The 15,138-nt window shown below is 53.7% G+C and overlaps 1 protein-coding gene across 11 annotated transcripts in view; it reads left to right on the forward strand.

Moving 5' to 3' along the window:
• Positions 1-15,138, forward strand: part of IKBKG (inhibitor of nuclear factor kappa B kinase regulatory subunit gamma) — a 58,796-nt gene that overhangs the window by 5,930 nt on the left and 37,728 nt on the right. For 8 of the 11 annotated variants that reach the window (XR_009493446.1, XM_005227728.5, XM_005227729.5 and 5 more), the window contains 8 exon segments: positions 2,594-2,795; positions 4,570-4,781; positions 9,910-10,028; positions 12,141-12,293; positions 13,098-13,194; positions 14,191-14,334; positions 14,603-14,745; positions 14,922-14,983. Coding sequence is in view for 10 of the 11 variants with exons in the window: in XM_005227726.5 (XP_005227783.1) it covers positions 2,594-2,795; positions 4,570-4,781; positions 9,910-10,028; positions 12,141-12,293; positions 13,098-13,194; positions 14,191-14,334; positions 14,603-14,745; positions 14,922-14,983 (1,132 nt within the window). In the remaining variant the exon portion in view is untranslated. 11 annotated transcript variants of the gene reach the window in all.

The following is a 15,138-nucleotide window of genomic DNA, read 5'->3' on the forward strand; positions in this document are numbered from 1 at the left end:
CCATTGTAGGGAATCCCAGCAGAGGAGGGATGTGATCAGAATCGCCTTTCAGGCTGACTGGTCTGGCGCGGTGGGGAGAACTGACTATGGGGTGGCATGTGTAGGAGCCGGGTGGCTTTTAGGAGGTTATTACAATAATTATGTGAACAGTGATGTTGCTCTTATCATTTTATTGTGTAAAATTTCAAAGGTGTAGAAAAGTATAATAGTCTAGTAAATTCAATGTACTCACTTCCCAGCTTCAACAGTTATGAACTCGTGGATATTTTTAATTAATTCACATACCTCACAAATCACCCATTTAAAGTATACAGTTCACTGGTTTTTCAGTGCATTCACAGACTTGCACAACCATCACCATTAATTCCAGAACATTTTCATCGCTCCAAAAAGAAACCCCATGAACTTCAGCCATCACTCTCACCACCCCATCTACCCCTGCTCTAAGCATCCACTAGTCTTTCTGTCTCTATGTATTTACCTATTCTGGACATTTCATGTAAATGGAATCATAATATGTGGTCTTTTGTGAGTTGTTTCTTTTTATTAGCATAATGTTGCAGCATGGGAATGTACTAGATTTTGTCTATTCATCAGTTGATAAACATCTGGGTCATTTTCACTGTGGCTGTTCAGAGTAATGCTGCTACGAACATTCCTGTGCGGACATGAGTTTTCATTTCTTTCAGGTAGATACCTAGCAGTTCACCCATTATTTAGAACCAAATCCCAGACGCCGTGTGATTTCTTTCATAAAAATTTCCGTGTGCATCTCTAAGAAATGACTTTGAAAGAAACATAACCACACCAGCACTATCACATGTAAAATAGTACCATTACCTGCTAAGTGTCATCAAATGGACTCTAAGATACATCTTGACAGGATTTCCTGCTGAATCCTGAGCAGGAATGAGCTGTGAGATGAGCTCAGTGACGTGAGCTGTGAGACAGATGTGATTCAAGAAGGACTTGAAGGTTTTGTCCTGCCAACTAGAGCATGGGTTAGCCATCTACTGGTAACAAGGAAGGCCATGAATGGAACTGGCCTCTGGGGATGATCAGGAGTGTAGTTTTACCGAAGTTAGTTTTGAAAGGATGACTGGATATCCAAGTGGAGATCTGGAATTTGATGTGTGAGTTGGGAGTTCAGGAAAGAGTTCTGATTTGGGGCATCATTAGCATTAAGATGAGGGCTACAGTTTTGAGTCTGGATGGAATTAGTACTAGAGTGACTGAAATTAGAGAAAAGGTCCCAGGACAGAGCCCTAGGGCACGACCACATGAAGGGCTGGGTTGATGAGGATGGGCCAGTGAAAGAGCCTGAGAGGGAGCAGCCAGTGAGGTAGGCGGGAAACCAGGAGAGTGGGCTGTTCTGGAATCAGGGATCAGTGATCCATCAGATACTGCTAATGGGTTAGTAGGGTGTTCAAGTCTATTGATGCAGCTCAGGCCCTACTCCTGGAAACTTCTCTTGGGATTAGCTTCCTCTTCATGTAGCCAGTCTTCTTGGGCAGGACTTAAAAGGGCTCCAGGTTGATGCTGTCTAGTGTAGACTCCCTTTCTGTACTCCAGGTAACAAGAGAACACAAATGGCTCAGCCTTTCTCTGTCTCCCTGCCTTCATCTGTGAGCCCAGGCCCTGCTTTCAGATGTCTCAGTACACATCAAATGCTGGATGATCCACTTCAGCCCCTCAGTTCCAAAGAACACTCACCAGGCTCAGAGTGATCTCTGTGAAGACCCTCTTACTTGGTGTATGGATTTCCTAGGGTTGCTGTAAGAGATAGCCACAAGTGGGGGCGAGGGTTTAAAACAACTGAAGTTTATCCTTTCCTGGCTCTGGAGACCAAGAGCCTGAGGTCAAGGTGTTGGTAAGGCTGTGCTTCCTTCGGAGGCTCCAGGGCAGGGTCCTTTGGGCTTCGTCCAGCCTGTGGGAGCTTCAGGTGTCCCTGGGCTTGTGACCACATCCCTCCTGTTTCTGCCTCTATTTTCACATGGCGTCTCCTCTGTGTCTGTGTCTCTCCTCTTTTGTGTCTCATAAGGACACTTGTTGGATTTAGGGCCTTTCTCATCCAGGATTATCTTATCTCCAGATCCTTAATTTTATCGCATCTGCAAAGAACCTTTTCCGCAGTTAACAGTCACAGGTTCTGGGTGTCATAAGGCATGTCACATGGGCATACCTTATTGGGGGTCATCATTCAACTCACTATACTAGGTGAGGGGCCACTCACCTCCACTCATGCTTGGAAGTGTGTGTGTGTGGGGTAGGATTCCCAGCACACTGACACATCCCTCCAAAACTAATTTTCTATGTGATTTCTCCTCTCTGGTGACGTTCTTAACTTCAATTTAGAGTTTACAAGCAGTGCTGAACCATGACCTTTCCAAGCCCCACAGAAGAGCCTGTACCTCCCTTAGGAATGTGACTATGTGCTACCTCTTAGACCAGAAAGCCCATGTTAACATCTCTTTCCACTTGCCAGCATGCTCATCATTCTGCTTGAAGTGTGACGCCAGGACTCCTCGTCCTGCAGGGTAGGAGAATTCTGCATAGGTCTCTTCATATCCTCCCCCTGCTAACTCTCTTTCAGGCCCTGACGTGTTGGATGAGCAGGCCCCCCTGGAAGAGTCCACTGTGTGAGATGGTGCAGCCGAGTGGCAGTCCGGCAGGGGACCAGGACATGCTGGGTGAAGAGTCTTCTCTGGGGAAGCCAGCCATGCTCCACGTGCCTTCAGAGCAGGGCACCCCTGAGACCTTCCAGCGCTGTCTGGAGGAGAATCAAGAGCTCCGAGGTGAGGGCGACAGCGGGCGGGCAGAGTCAAATGTCTGGGGAGCAGGCCCTGCTGGGGGAATTGACCCCACTCACCCAGTGCCTCTGTGTTTTCTGGGACTGGGGTGGGCAGGCGTTCGAGAGCCAGTTGGTGGCTCTGGCTCAGCCAGCCTCCTTCCTTCGTTTCCTGTGGGGTTCTCTGGAAGTGACTCACAGCTACAGAGTGCCATCCAGAATGTTTAGAGTTAGGACCAACACTGGGGAGGGGAGGGGATGGGAAGGGCAGGGCAGGGCAGTGAAGAAGAAGGGGCAGGCAGAGGGAGAAGCTGGGCTGCCCTCCCTCCAAGGAGCTCTGGAGCTGAGGTGATCTTTTTGGGTTGTCCCTGTCGGGCCAATGCCGCCAGGCCCCTGTGTCTCCGTACTGATCAGCCATTGTCATTCAGTCACTCAGTCGTGTGTCTGACTCTCTGCAACCCCATGGACAGAAGCCTCAAACAGTATCCTGGAAAGGGGCGTGGCTATCTGAGGAAGGGCGTGGCTATCTGGAAGGGGCATGACCTGCTCCAGAAAGGGGTGTGGTCTGCTCTGGGCTAGGCAGGGGCTTCCTAGAAAGGGCCCGTGGGCGGCTTTGGGGAAGGGACGTCCGGGCCACTGTGGGTGGAGCATGAGCCTTTCAATCGTCCCCCCTCCAGGTATGACAACCAACAATATCCCCCAGGTGTCGTTAAATATGTTTCTGTGTTGGGGCCACGTTGAGCTGGCAGCCAAGTTTGGGGCAGGGCGACAGCTCGCTCTCCACATGTGTGGTCTGAGCTCATCCCCAGGACAGTCGGGGCTGGTGGGGGCACCGTGGGCTTGAGGCAGGAAGCCCTGTCTCAGATCAGTCGTTCCTTGCAGGGCTGGAGTCTTACGGGGACTGTGGTGCATAGAAGGTGACTCTGGAGCCAGGCTCAGGGGCCATTGTGGTTCTAGCGAAAGAATGTTCCATCAATAGGCCTATTTAGCTCGTTGGGGGTTCTGAACAGAGAGGGGGCCCCCTCTAATCCAGTTCTGTGGTGGCTAGCACCTTTACAGGCCATGGATCCGTTTTGTCAGTACCAGTGGTGGGCTGCTGCTTGGGGGTGTCCTGGGTGGGTGGCTCTCCTTTCCTCAGCCCTTGCTGACTGCCCGGGAAGAGGAGGACAAAGTGGTTCTTGAAGCTGTCTCGTGCACCAGGCACTTTGGCTGCTTTTCCATGTTACCCGTCCTGTCTCTGAGATGGGGATGCTTGTCCCCATTGAACGTGTACACGAGGATGGCGAGGCTCAGAGAACTCGCTTGCTCCCAGACTTCTGGCCCTGCCCCCCCAGACCCCCCTCAGTCTGGGGCCAGCAGAGCTCGGGGAAGTTTGCCCCCAGTCTGATCCCGAAGGCAGTGACCCAGGGGCCTGCTCTGACCCACGCAAAAGGCAGATTAGTTCCAGAGTCACTTACAAAGAACAAAGAAACTGACATTTGACATGTTTTTTGTTTTTTGCCACACTGTGCGGCTTGTGGGACCTCAGTTCCCTGACCAGGAATTGAACCCGGGCCAGGGCAGTGAAAGCACTGGGTCCCAACCACAAGGCCACTAGGGACTCCCTGACACGTATTTTTAAGTGAAGCTCTCGTGGACACTGGGGGCTTGTCATTTGTGCAGCTGACCTTGAAAGTGATTGGCGAAATGAGGGAGCATTGGGAAGCCGTCCCAGTTGGGGAGTCCTCGGGCGGTGGGGGGCCGTGGGCCCTGGGCTTATCTGGCCCCAGCCATCTCTGCAGACGCCATCCGCCAGAGCAACCAGATGCTGCGCGAGCGCTGTGAGGAGCTGCAGCATTTCCAGGGCAACCAGAGGGAGGAGAAGGCCTTCCTCATGCAGAAGTTCCAGGAGGCCCGGGACTTGGTGGTGAGGCTGAGCCTGGAGAAGCGTGAACTGCGCCAGCAGAGGGAGCAGGCCCTGAAGGAGGTGGAGCGCCTGAAGACGTGCCAGCAGGTAAAGACATGGCTGCCTGCCTGGGAACGCCGGGGTGGGGGGCTCCTGGAGTTGGGGAAAGCTGTTGTCCTCCCAGTTATGGCATTAGGGTGAGCCGTTGGCTGGGATACGGGTTAAAATCAGTAAAGATAAAGGGATGGAGGGCAAGTCCAGGAGAGACGGAGCCATGCATGACAGTGTGCCCTCTGGGGGCTTGTGGGGGAGTCATTCCTGGAGGCCTGGGGCGCCTGTACGGCTCCCCTTAGGTACTTGATTTCTGGGCCCCGGAGATCAAGCTGGTACATGTGGCCCAGGGTCCAGCCAGAAATCATGCTGCTGGCAGCGTAGACAGCCTGGCGGGGCCCTTGGGGAGTGTCTCAGGTTCCCGGGGCTGCTGTAACAGAGTACCACAAACAGGGTAGTTGGAAGCCACAGAAACGTGTGGTCTGCCAGTCATGGAGGCCGGAAGTCCATGATCTAGGCGTGGACAGGGTCGGTTCTTTCTGAGGGCAGGATCTGGTCCAAGCCTGTCTCCTAGCCTCAGGGAGGACTCAGTGTTCCGTGGTTTGCAAACATACTGTCACGTGGCCTTCTCCCTGGGTGTCTGGGCATCTTTCCTCATCTTATGAAGACACAAGTGTCAAAGAGCAGTTAAACTGGCCTTTAGGTAAAGGGGTGGGAACCGGTTTTGTTTGGTAACCACTGTCAGCAGGCAAAAGTGCCGGGCACCCTTCTGATTGGCACAGGGGTGCCAGTGATTTGAAGGGAGAGTGAGGTGGGTTCAGCGAGCAGGGTCTCCAGTGAAAACCCACAGCGGGTTGGTCAGGGTCAACGTGGTGAGGTCAGCAGCGTCTGTCCCCGGGGTCAGTTCTTGGATGTTACGATTCCATCCTACTCAGAGATGGGTAGACTCAGGCCCTGTCCTTCCTGAGGATCCCATTTCAAAGGAATGACTCTCAGGTCCCCTAGAAAGTCTCTCCTGGGTTGTTGGAGGTACACGGACATCTCAAAGGGATAGAGAAGGCAATGGCACCCCACTCCAGTACTCTTGCCTGGAAAATCCCATGGACGGAGGAGCCTGGTAGGCTGCAGTCCATGGGGTCACTAAGAGTCAGACACGACTGAGCAACTTCACTTTCACTTTTCACTTTCATGCATTGGAGGAGGAAATGGCAACTCACTCCAGTGTTCTTGCCTAGAGAATCCCAGGGATGGTGGGGCCTGGTGGGCTGCCGTCTATGGGGTCGCACAGAGTCGGACATGACTAAAGCGACTTAGCAGTAGCAGCAGGGGTTCACATGTCGGGAGCCTTCTTAGGAAAGACTTGGAGAAAGGGGATGCTCAGTCAAATGTTGGCTGGAACAAACTGTACATTCTTTTGCCAGCCTTGTTTTCTCAGATGGGAACTGAAAAGGGAGCTGAGTCGGCCCAGGGTTGTGACCTTTGGCTGCAAGAAGTCACAGTAGAGCTTGCTCAATTGTCCAAGTCTTTTGTAGTTCTCAGGAGTCACTGGATCAGAGGCCCGCTCTCCTCCAGTATGACCTCATCTTCACACCACCACATCTGCAGTGACCGTGTCTCTAGGTCAGATGCCATTGACACGTACTGCGGGTTAGTTCAGTTTAGTTCAGTCACTCAGTTGTTTCCGACTCTATGCAACCGGGGGAGCCTGGTGGGCTGCCGTCTGTGGGGTCGCACAGAATCTGATACGACTGAAGTGACTTAGCAGCAGCATGCAACCCCATGGACTGCAGCATGCCAGGCCTCCCCGTCCATTACCAACTCCCGAAGTTTACTCAAAACTCATGTCCATTGAGTCAGTGATGCCATCCAACCATCTCATCCTCTGTCATCCCGTCTCTTTCTGTCTTCAATCTTTCCCAGCATCAGGGTCTTTTCCAGTGAGTCAGCTCTTCGTATCAGGTGGCCAAAGGATTGGAGTTTCAGCTTCAACATCAGTCCTTGCAGTGAACATTCAGGACTGATTTCCTTTAAGCTGGACTGGTTGGATCTCCTTCCAGTCCAAGGGACTCTCAAGAGTCTTCTTCAACATCTAGTTCAAAAGCATCAATTCTTCGGTGCTCAGGTTAGGCCTAACTGTGGGTTAGGCCGTGGCCATACCACTTTGGGGCCACCAGTAAAGCCACTACCACCCTGAACCAGTGCAGAAGGGAGAAGGAGAAGGCTGCGGTTCTCAGAATGCCTGCAGAGCATCCGCCTGCCCTGTACTCACGGGATGGGATGCTGGCTTCACAGTAGCGATCAGAGCCACTGCCAAAGCCCTATTGCTAGCTGACAAGTCTGACAGTAGTGGGTATTGGAGAGGCCGTGGCTTCATGTTGCTGCTGGAAGCATCAATTGGTGACACTGCTTTGAAAAACCATCTGGCATTTTTTCTTCAAGTTGAAAGTTCAGGTCACTCTCACCTTGTCAGTTGTACCCCAGGTATATACATAAGAGAAACTCTTGCACATGGACAGCAGGTGATAGGGGTAAGATGTTAACCATGGAGAAACCATACTAAAACACAAATACCATAAAATTCGCCCTTTGGAAGTGTAGAATTCAATTGTTTTTAGTATAGTCTTAGAGTTGGCCAACCATCTCTTTCCTTTATGTAGTTCCAAAACCGCAAGAAGAAACCCCAGGAAGAAATTGTGTCCCCATGAGCTGTCACTCTGCAGTCCCATCCCCCCAAGCCCCAGGTACCTGCACATCTCCTGTGAGTGGAATCCTGCAATGTGTGGCTCTTGTGTCTGGCTATTTTCTCTCAGCATCATGTTTTTGAGGTTCATCCATGCTGTAGTTTGTCCAGATACTTCATTTCACTTTATGGCTGGATGATATTCCAGTATAGAGAGAGACTACATTTTTTTTTTTTATCCAGTCTTCATTTGATGGACATCTGGGTCATTTCTACTCTGGCTGTTAGGAGTAATGCTGCTATGAACATTTCTGTGCCAACATGAGTCTTCATTTCTTTCAGGTAGATACCTAGGAGTTCACCCATTTTTTAGAACCAAATTCCAGACACTGTGATTTTTTCCATAGAAAGTTCCATGTGGATCTCTAAGAAATGACTTTGAAAGAAACATAACCACAGCAGCACTGTCACACATAAAATAGTACCATTACCTGCTAAGTGTCATCAAATAGATTCTCAGATACATCTTGACAGGATTTCCTGATGGATCTGATGTGAGTTGTGAGAGGCAGATGGGACTCAAGAAGGACTTGAAGGTTTTGTCCTACCAACTACAGCATGGGTTAGTCATCTACTGGTAACAAGGAAGGCCGTGAGTGGAACTGGCTTCTGGGTATGATCAGGAGTGTAGTTTTACTGAGGTTAGTTTTGAGAGGATGACTAGATATCCAAGTGGAGATATTCATCTAACAGGACAGGTGGTATGGGCTATTCGCACTCTTAGATGGGGAAGGTCTCACTGAGTTGCCACCGAGTAAGCCTGGAAGACAGTGAGGACATGAGCCATATGGATTTCTGGGGAAAGACTGTTTTAGAGGAGAGGAAAGTATGTGCAAAGGTCCTGAGGCAGAAGCATACCTGTAATGTTCAGGGAAGACTAAAGAGGCAAGCATAGCTGGGGCAGAATGGAGAGGGGCTGAGGAGGTAGTCATGGTGGGGACTAGTCATGTGGGATTAGTAAGCCAGTGGAAGGATTCAGGCTTTGATCCTGAGTGTGACAGGAACTGGGGGAGGGGGCTGTGCTATGTGGATTCCTCTGAAGTGTGGGGGATATTATGGATTGTTATGTTACCCCCCAAAAATGTCCATATCCTGACTCCTAGTACCTCAGTAACCTAGTACCTTAGTTAAACATGAGGTCTTTGCAGATATAACCAAGTTAAGGTGAGGTCACAGTGGCTGAGGATGGGTTTAAATCCAATGACTGGTGTCCTTAGAAGAGAAACAGACATACAGGGAAGATGGTCACGTGATGATGGAGGCAGAGATGGAGTGATGCAGCTACAGCTGGTGAATACCAAGGACCTCTGGCCACCCCCAGAAGCCAAGGCAGTGGCCTGGAGCTGATCCTCCCCCAAAGCCCTCAGAATGATCCAGCGCTGCTGACACCTTGCTCTTGGACTCCTGGCCTCTAGAAAGCAATCTGTTTCTGTTATCCTAACCACCTGCCAAATTTGTGGTCCTTTTGGGCAGCCCTGGGGAACTCCTACAGCCACAGGGGTGGAACTGGGAGCCTGGGCAAGCTTATTGTAGCTGCTTAGCAAGGGGCTCTCAGCGGGCTGGGCCCAGTGGTGGGTTGCAGTGTGGGCATTAATCCATAGGGTGTGACCATAGGCTTCGAGGTGGAGAAGTTAGGCAGTCAGATAGCTAAGTTGGGTTGCAAGAGACAAGTCTGTCCTGGAGGTAGGACTCTGGAAAGTCTTAGCCTGTGGAGGGTACTGAAGGCCTTGAAACAGAGCAGGTCATCTTCACATGTGTATACATGGAGAGGGTCACGGGCCTGAGACTGCCCTTGAGAAGGAATGGTGGGCGGGGCTGGGTGCACATGTGTGAGTGCATGAGTGCGTGTGTGCAGGCCCCAAGGCCTGGCTGGGAGGTCTGCGTGGTGGTTGGTACTGAGGGGCAGGGAAAGCCGAGGACTGGGGCTTGACCCTGGGCTTGAGCAGGCCACGGTCTCGGGACTGGAGTCTGGACAGCTTGATGAAGGGAGCTGGGCAAAGGGGAGTTGGGCCAACTCTTGCATCTTGTTGCTTGTGCAAGTCTTCTGGAAACGGTGTCAGTCCACATCACCTTCCAATGGCCTGGAGCCTGTGGAGCGGAGTGTGTATCTTTGTCACTCTGTTTGAGTCTTGCCTTCCTTGGCACTGAGTCTCAGAGGTGGAGAAGCTCCCATGTCCCTGCCTCTCCTTTTGCCCCATCTGCAGGGATGAGGAAGGCCTGGGATGGGGAGCTCACGGGACGGGATCTCTTTCCACCGCTTCAGTTGCCTGGATGAGGGGGAGACGCTTCCAGAGGTGGAGGTTAGGTGAGGGGGGCCGCTGAGGGCAGCCTTCAGGAGGCCTGTCACCGTGTTTCCAGGCTTCCCCGGGGACTTGAGGGTGCAAGGGGCAGGCAGCTGGCAAGAAACCACTGCTGACAGAAAGTGGCTCTTTTTTTTTCATGCAGCAGATGGCTGAGGACAAGGCCTCAGTGAAAGCCCAGGTAACGTCCTTGCTGGGGGAGCTGCAAGAGAGCCAGAGTCGCTTGGAGGCTGCCACTAAGGAGCGCCAGGCTTTGGAGAGCAGGTGAAGTGGCAGGGAGGGCAAGCCCAGCCCGAGGCCACTGCCAGGGCTCCTGAGGAGAACAGGACCCTTTGGGAGCCTCCAGAGATGTCCTCTGTGACAGGACACACAGGACTGGGGGTACTGGGCATCCAGGACCTGGGTCCCAGTGCACCTGTGGGCTCTCTGACCTTCTGCCGGAGTTTGGCTTCTTTACTGAGTGGGTGTTTCTGGGGTGGCATGGAAGGGCAAGCCCATGGGCTGCAGGGAAGCCCTCGCAGCTGAGATTGATGACAAGGAATGGGCACACACCAGGACCCCCAAGGGCAGAAGACATGGGTCAGGGGTGAAGACCGCCACGCCTATGGTTCCCTCTCTCCCTCCCTTGAGGGGCCCCCAGCATGCTTCCTTCACAGGCAGCAACAGAGGCCCCCCCTGGAGACCTAGGGAGCCCACTCGAGACTCAGTGCCATGAGTATTATTGAGGGCTGATGGCTTCCAGGCACATGCCAAACTTCCCGACTCCCAGAGGAAAGCCGGTGTGCCCTGTAAACCACCCTGTGGTGCCAACAGCTGAGGCACAGAGACCACACTTATCGTAGAGAAACTGTCTCATCAATGTCAAGGACTCGCAGCAGCCTACTGCCTGGGCACCATCCCTGGGCCAGCCTTGCATGCCAGCCCTTCTGAAGTCAGCATCCTTAGGTCCTCTGGCTACTCTCTTCTGCAGAGGGAGGTTCCTGCAAGTGAGGTTTTTGGGTCAAAGGGCACGGATGTTTCTGGGGTTCTCATGCTGCTCTACTGCAGATGCCCCAGACTGATGGGTTCGGGCTACAGGGTGGCCCTAGCCCTTGCAGCACTGGAGGTGGTCAGGGTGCCCCGGGCGGTGTCCCGGATGCCTTCCTGAAGGAGGCTGGGGGAACAGGCAGGAGGTAAGCGTGTGTGAGCGTGCTGCCCTCTAGGAAATGGACGGCGAGGGGGGAGGCCACTCAAGGCTAAGCCTATAGGCTCTGGGATTGTTGCATCCTGCCGTCTCCCCAGACATGCCTCTGTCACTCCGTATTGCGAAAAGGCACATGTAATTTTTAGGATACTCTGGTATCTTCTCTGCCTATGTTTTTTTCTGTGCACCTAAAAGAAGCTGCTGGAGTTGGGACACTCTCAGTGCAGTTCTGTAACTGCCTTTGGTCCTCTAACGACCCTGGAGGGCCGTTATTCCAGCAGTTATAGGCTCTTGGGCACCCTGCTTTCCTATCACCCCACCTCCACTCCTACCCCCTTGGCTGAGCACGTACATGCTGAGCTAGACAGCTCAGGGCAGGAGGCGTCTCCCATCAGGCCCCTGGCAGGTGGCAGTCCCATCCGATGATGGCAGTGACAGGGCTGGGTTTTGTCAGCTTACAGATAGGATCTGCATCTGATAGACTGGCCCAGGCGTGGAGAGATGCTGGGACCAGAGCTGATCTCCAGCAGCCCCCCGCCATCACCCTGCAGTGGGGCTGAGGAAGCCTCGATCCAGCCGGTGGCCTGGCCGAAGCCTGGACCCAGAGTGCAGGGCGCTGTTTAGACATAGGAGACCCGGGGTGGTGGGGGGTGCTGGGCCATCAGTGCTGTATACCCACAGGCAGGCAAGTAGGAGGCTCTTTGGGTAGGTGTGGAGCCTGCGTGGCCTCTGGAGCAGTGCCCCTTTCCGGCCCCCCCCCCCCCATTTCTCACTTCTCCCTCCCCACCTTCTAGAAATTCTATCAAGGCTGGCTGTCTCTGCTTCCTTTCCTTGCAGTCCCTCCTGACCCATCCACTAGATGGCCCTGGCCAGCGCACCCAGCACCCGCCTGTGATAACCTCATGGGCAGTTCCTGGGGCTCCTCTCCCCTGGGACCACCTCCTTTACCCCCAGAACAGCCTTCCTGGATGGCTGTCCCCAGCCCAAACCCGCCCTGAGCCAGACGCCCTGCAGTCGTCCCTGTCTCCCCAGCCAGCGCCCACCCCAGGGTCACCTGGAGGCCTACCCCTTCGTCGCCCTGTGCCAGGACTGGTCACCCGCCATGGCGTCCGTCTTGCACCATGTGGCAGGGGTGCTGGGCTGGCTGATGCCCCCTCCCCCCGGGCCTGTCTGTGACCTCCACTTCCTCACAGGGCCCGGGTGGCCAGCGAAAAGGCCCGGCAGCTGGAGAGCGAGCGGGAGGCACTGGAACAGCGGCACAGCGTGCAGGTGGACCAGCTTGTTCTGCAGAACGAAAGCATGGAAGCTGCCCTGCGCATGGAACGGCAGGCCGCCTCGGAGGAGAAGTGAGTGGGATGCGGTGGAGGGGAGCCCAACACTACCCCTGACTGTCGTTACACCCCAGCGAGGCGTCCTGGAGAGGGTGACATCCTTCACTCTCCCGTCCACATTCCAATTCCGCCCTCTGGCCCATACGTTCACAGCGTCCTGTCGAGGATCCTGCTTTGTCTTTGATGGGGTGTCTTTTGAGTCTTCTTTCATCTCAAACCGTCCTCCTGCTTTTCTGGATTCTTCATGAAGTTGACTTTTTTGAAGGGGACAGGACAGCTGTCTTTTAGTTTTATTTTTTGCACATAAAAATACATATTCTTGTGAAAAAGAACTATGTCTTCCAGAATAAATACTTCGAGACTGACCTTGTATTACATTTTTATAAATCTCATTCATTATTGTCTCTGGTTCACTAAAAATTGCTGGACTCTCCTGTCCGCTGCTGCTGTGGTCAGTCTGTTGTGACAGGTTTTTTATTTTTCTTTCTTTTTTGATGTGATATGTTTTGATTGAAGTTATTTAGTTTTTGTTGTGATATGTTTTGATTGAAGTACATGAAGAAAAGCTAATCTCACAGAAATGTGTAGTTGGACCAAAGCTCTGCTTTGTGATACACATTGCTTTCTATACTGTTTTGAAAACGCGTGATTTGAGGAAAAGGATATGAACTAGGTAGCAAAGCTTGCCTCGGAGCTGGTGGCCTGCACGGCCCAGAGGCACCTTGGAAGCCACATTCTGGCCTTTGGCCTTGAGGGGAAGGAAGGGGGTGGAGTTGAACGCTGTGGCTGGATCAGGACAAGGTGGTTTCTTTTCCTCAGGCGGAAGCTGGCCCAGCTGCAGGTGGCCTATCACCAGCTCTTCCAAGAGTATGACAATCACATGAAGAGCAGCATGGTGAGCAGTGAGCGGAACCGAGTGAGTATGGGAGAGGCGTCCTCCGGGTGTTGGGGACTGACCTGCCCCTGGCTCCTCTCCCTGCAGTCCGGGAGCTGATCCCCCCCGATAGATCCGGGATATTGGAAGTCGAGGCCCTACCTTAATAGACTCACAGAGCTGGCTTTGGAGAGGGATACTCAATTCACCCTAGAGCTTGGTCAGGGCCCTGGAGTGATGGGTCAGGCCAGATGGTGGGGGGAGGTGGAGATGCTTGGGCTGTGTTGTTTGCTGCCCATGGTGGATGGAGTGGGGGGCCTCCAGATGCTCTGCCCCAAGTAGGGTCACACTTGTCTCCATGGTTGCTCCCGCCTGCCAGGCGTCCCCTGGGAATGTTTCCACATCAGTCTTGAAGGTGGCTGGGAGCCCTGTGCTTATTGGTCGTCATCAGACCTATCCTGAGTGTAGTTTCTAGTGATCACATTTCAAGGATATAGTTAAACAGAAACATACTTGGAAGAGACTTATAAGGGTAAAACCTGAAACTGGGTCACATGATGAAGAGCTAGTTACAAAACTGTGGCCCTTTGACCTCAAGAGGGAAGGCTGGGTGTTGTGTGTGTGCATCTGTGTGTGTGAGTGTGTCTCTGTGGGTGTGCTGGGGGTGGGGGCAGGAAAGGGGGTTGTGGGGCGTCTGTGAGGTGGTGTCACGGGGGAACCTATGAGACTCGGCTTAGTGGGCACATAGTGGAGCACTAGGGCATGAGACTAGTCTGTGTGGAGTGGTTGGCCCCTGTCCCTTGGAGGGTTGGATGAGGACTGTACAGCTCAGGATGGAATGTCAGCCTGGGCGAGGTTGTGCCAGGTGACCCCAGCGGTCCTCTCTGGCCTCCTCTGCCTTTCCCGTGCCTTGCACAATGCCCCGTCTTTGGTTCCTTTTGGTCCTCCTCCCCAGGAGCAGCGGCCGGCCTGGGGATGGCCCGGCCTCCATGGCTGGGCCAGATGGGGCTCCATCAGCTCCCTGTCCCCCACATCTAGGGACTGCAGCTGGAGGATCTCAAGCAGCAGCTCCAGCAGGCTGAGGAGGCCCTGGTGGCCAAACAGGAAGTGATCGACAAGCTGAAGGAGGAGGCGGAACAGCACAAGATTGTGATGGAGACTGTCCCAGTGCTAAAAGCCCAGGTGAGGGCTCACCCCTGTGGCCGGCCTGCGGGGGTGCAGGCTGGGATGCAAGGGCTGGGACCTGCCATGTGTCTGGTGTCATTTGGCAGTGGCCTCTCAGAAAGCCTCCGAGCCCCTTGAGACGTTCCTCGAACTTGCAACGCCCTGGCAGGGACCGTCTTCATGCTGAGGGGCTCAGGGGCTCTGCCGTCCCCCCCACACCGTTCCCTGGGCCTGGCATGGAGCGGCTGGTGGACAGCACGCGCTGCTCCTCTCTTGGTTTTGCCAGGCGGATATCTACAAGGCAGACTTCCAGGCCGAGAGGCAGGCCCGGGAGAAGCTGGCTGAGAAGAAGGAATTCCTGCAAGAACAGCTGGAGCAGCTGCAGAGGGAATACAGCAGGCTCAAGACCAGCTGTCAGGAGTCAGCCAGGTGGGTGTCGGAGCACAGGCCCCACAGGCAGTGGCACTGGGTCCTGGGCCTGTCGGGTCAAGGTGGGGCTGGCCTCCCCCTCCCCACCTTGCACCCCATCCTTCCCCCAGCCTCGCGCATGCTGGAGACGTGACCCAGATGTGTTGATTGGATGCTTTCTTTTCTTTTCTCAAAAGGATTGAAGACATGAGGAAGCGGCACGTTGAGGTCTCCCAGCCCCCCTTAGCCCCTGGCCCAGGTGAGCGAGCAGTGGGAGGAGGCACGATGGATCCCAATACTATGGGGAAGAGGGAACTGGACGTGGCCCCCTCCTCCCCATCAGTACACCCCCACCCCTGGGGTGGGCCGTAAAGGGAGATGCTAGCCTTGGTGACTCAGGTGGTTATAGCCCAG

The sequence above is a fragment of the Bos taurus genome, chromosome X (assembly GCF_002263795.3).
Source record: "Bos taurus isolate L1 Dominette 01449 registration number 42190680 breed Hereford chromosome X, ARS-UCD2.0, whole genome shotgun sequence".
In the NCBI taxonomy this organism is placed as follows: Eukaryota; Metazoa; Chordata; class Mammalia; order Artiodactyla; family Bovidae; genus Bos; species Bos taurus.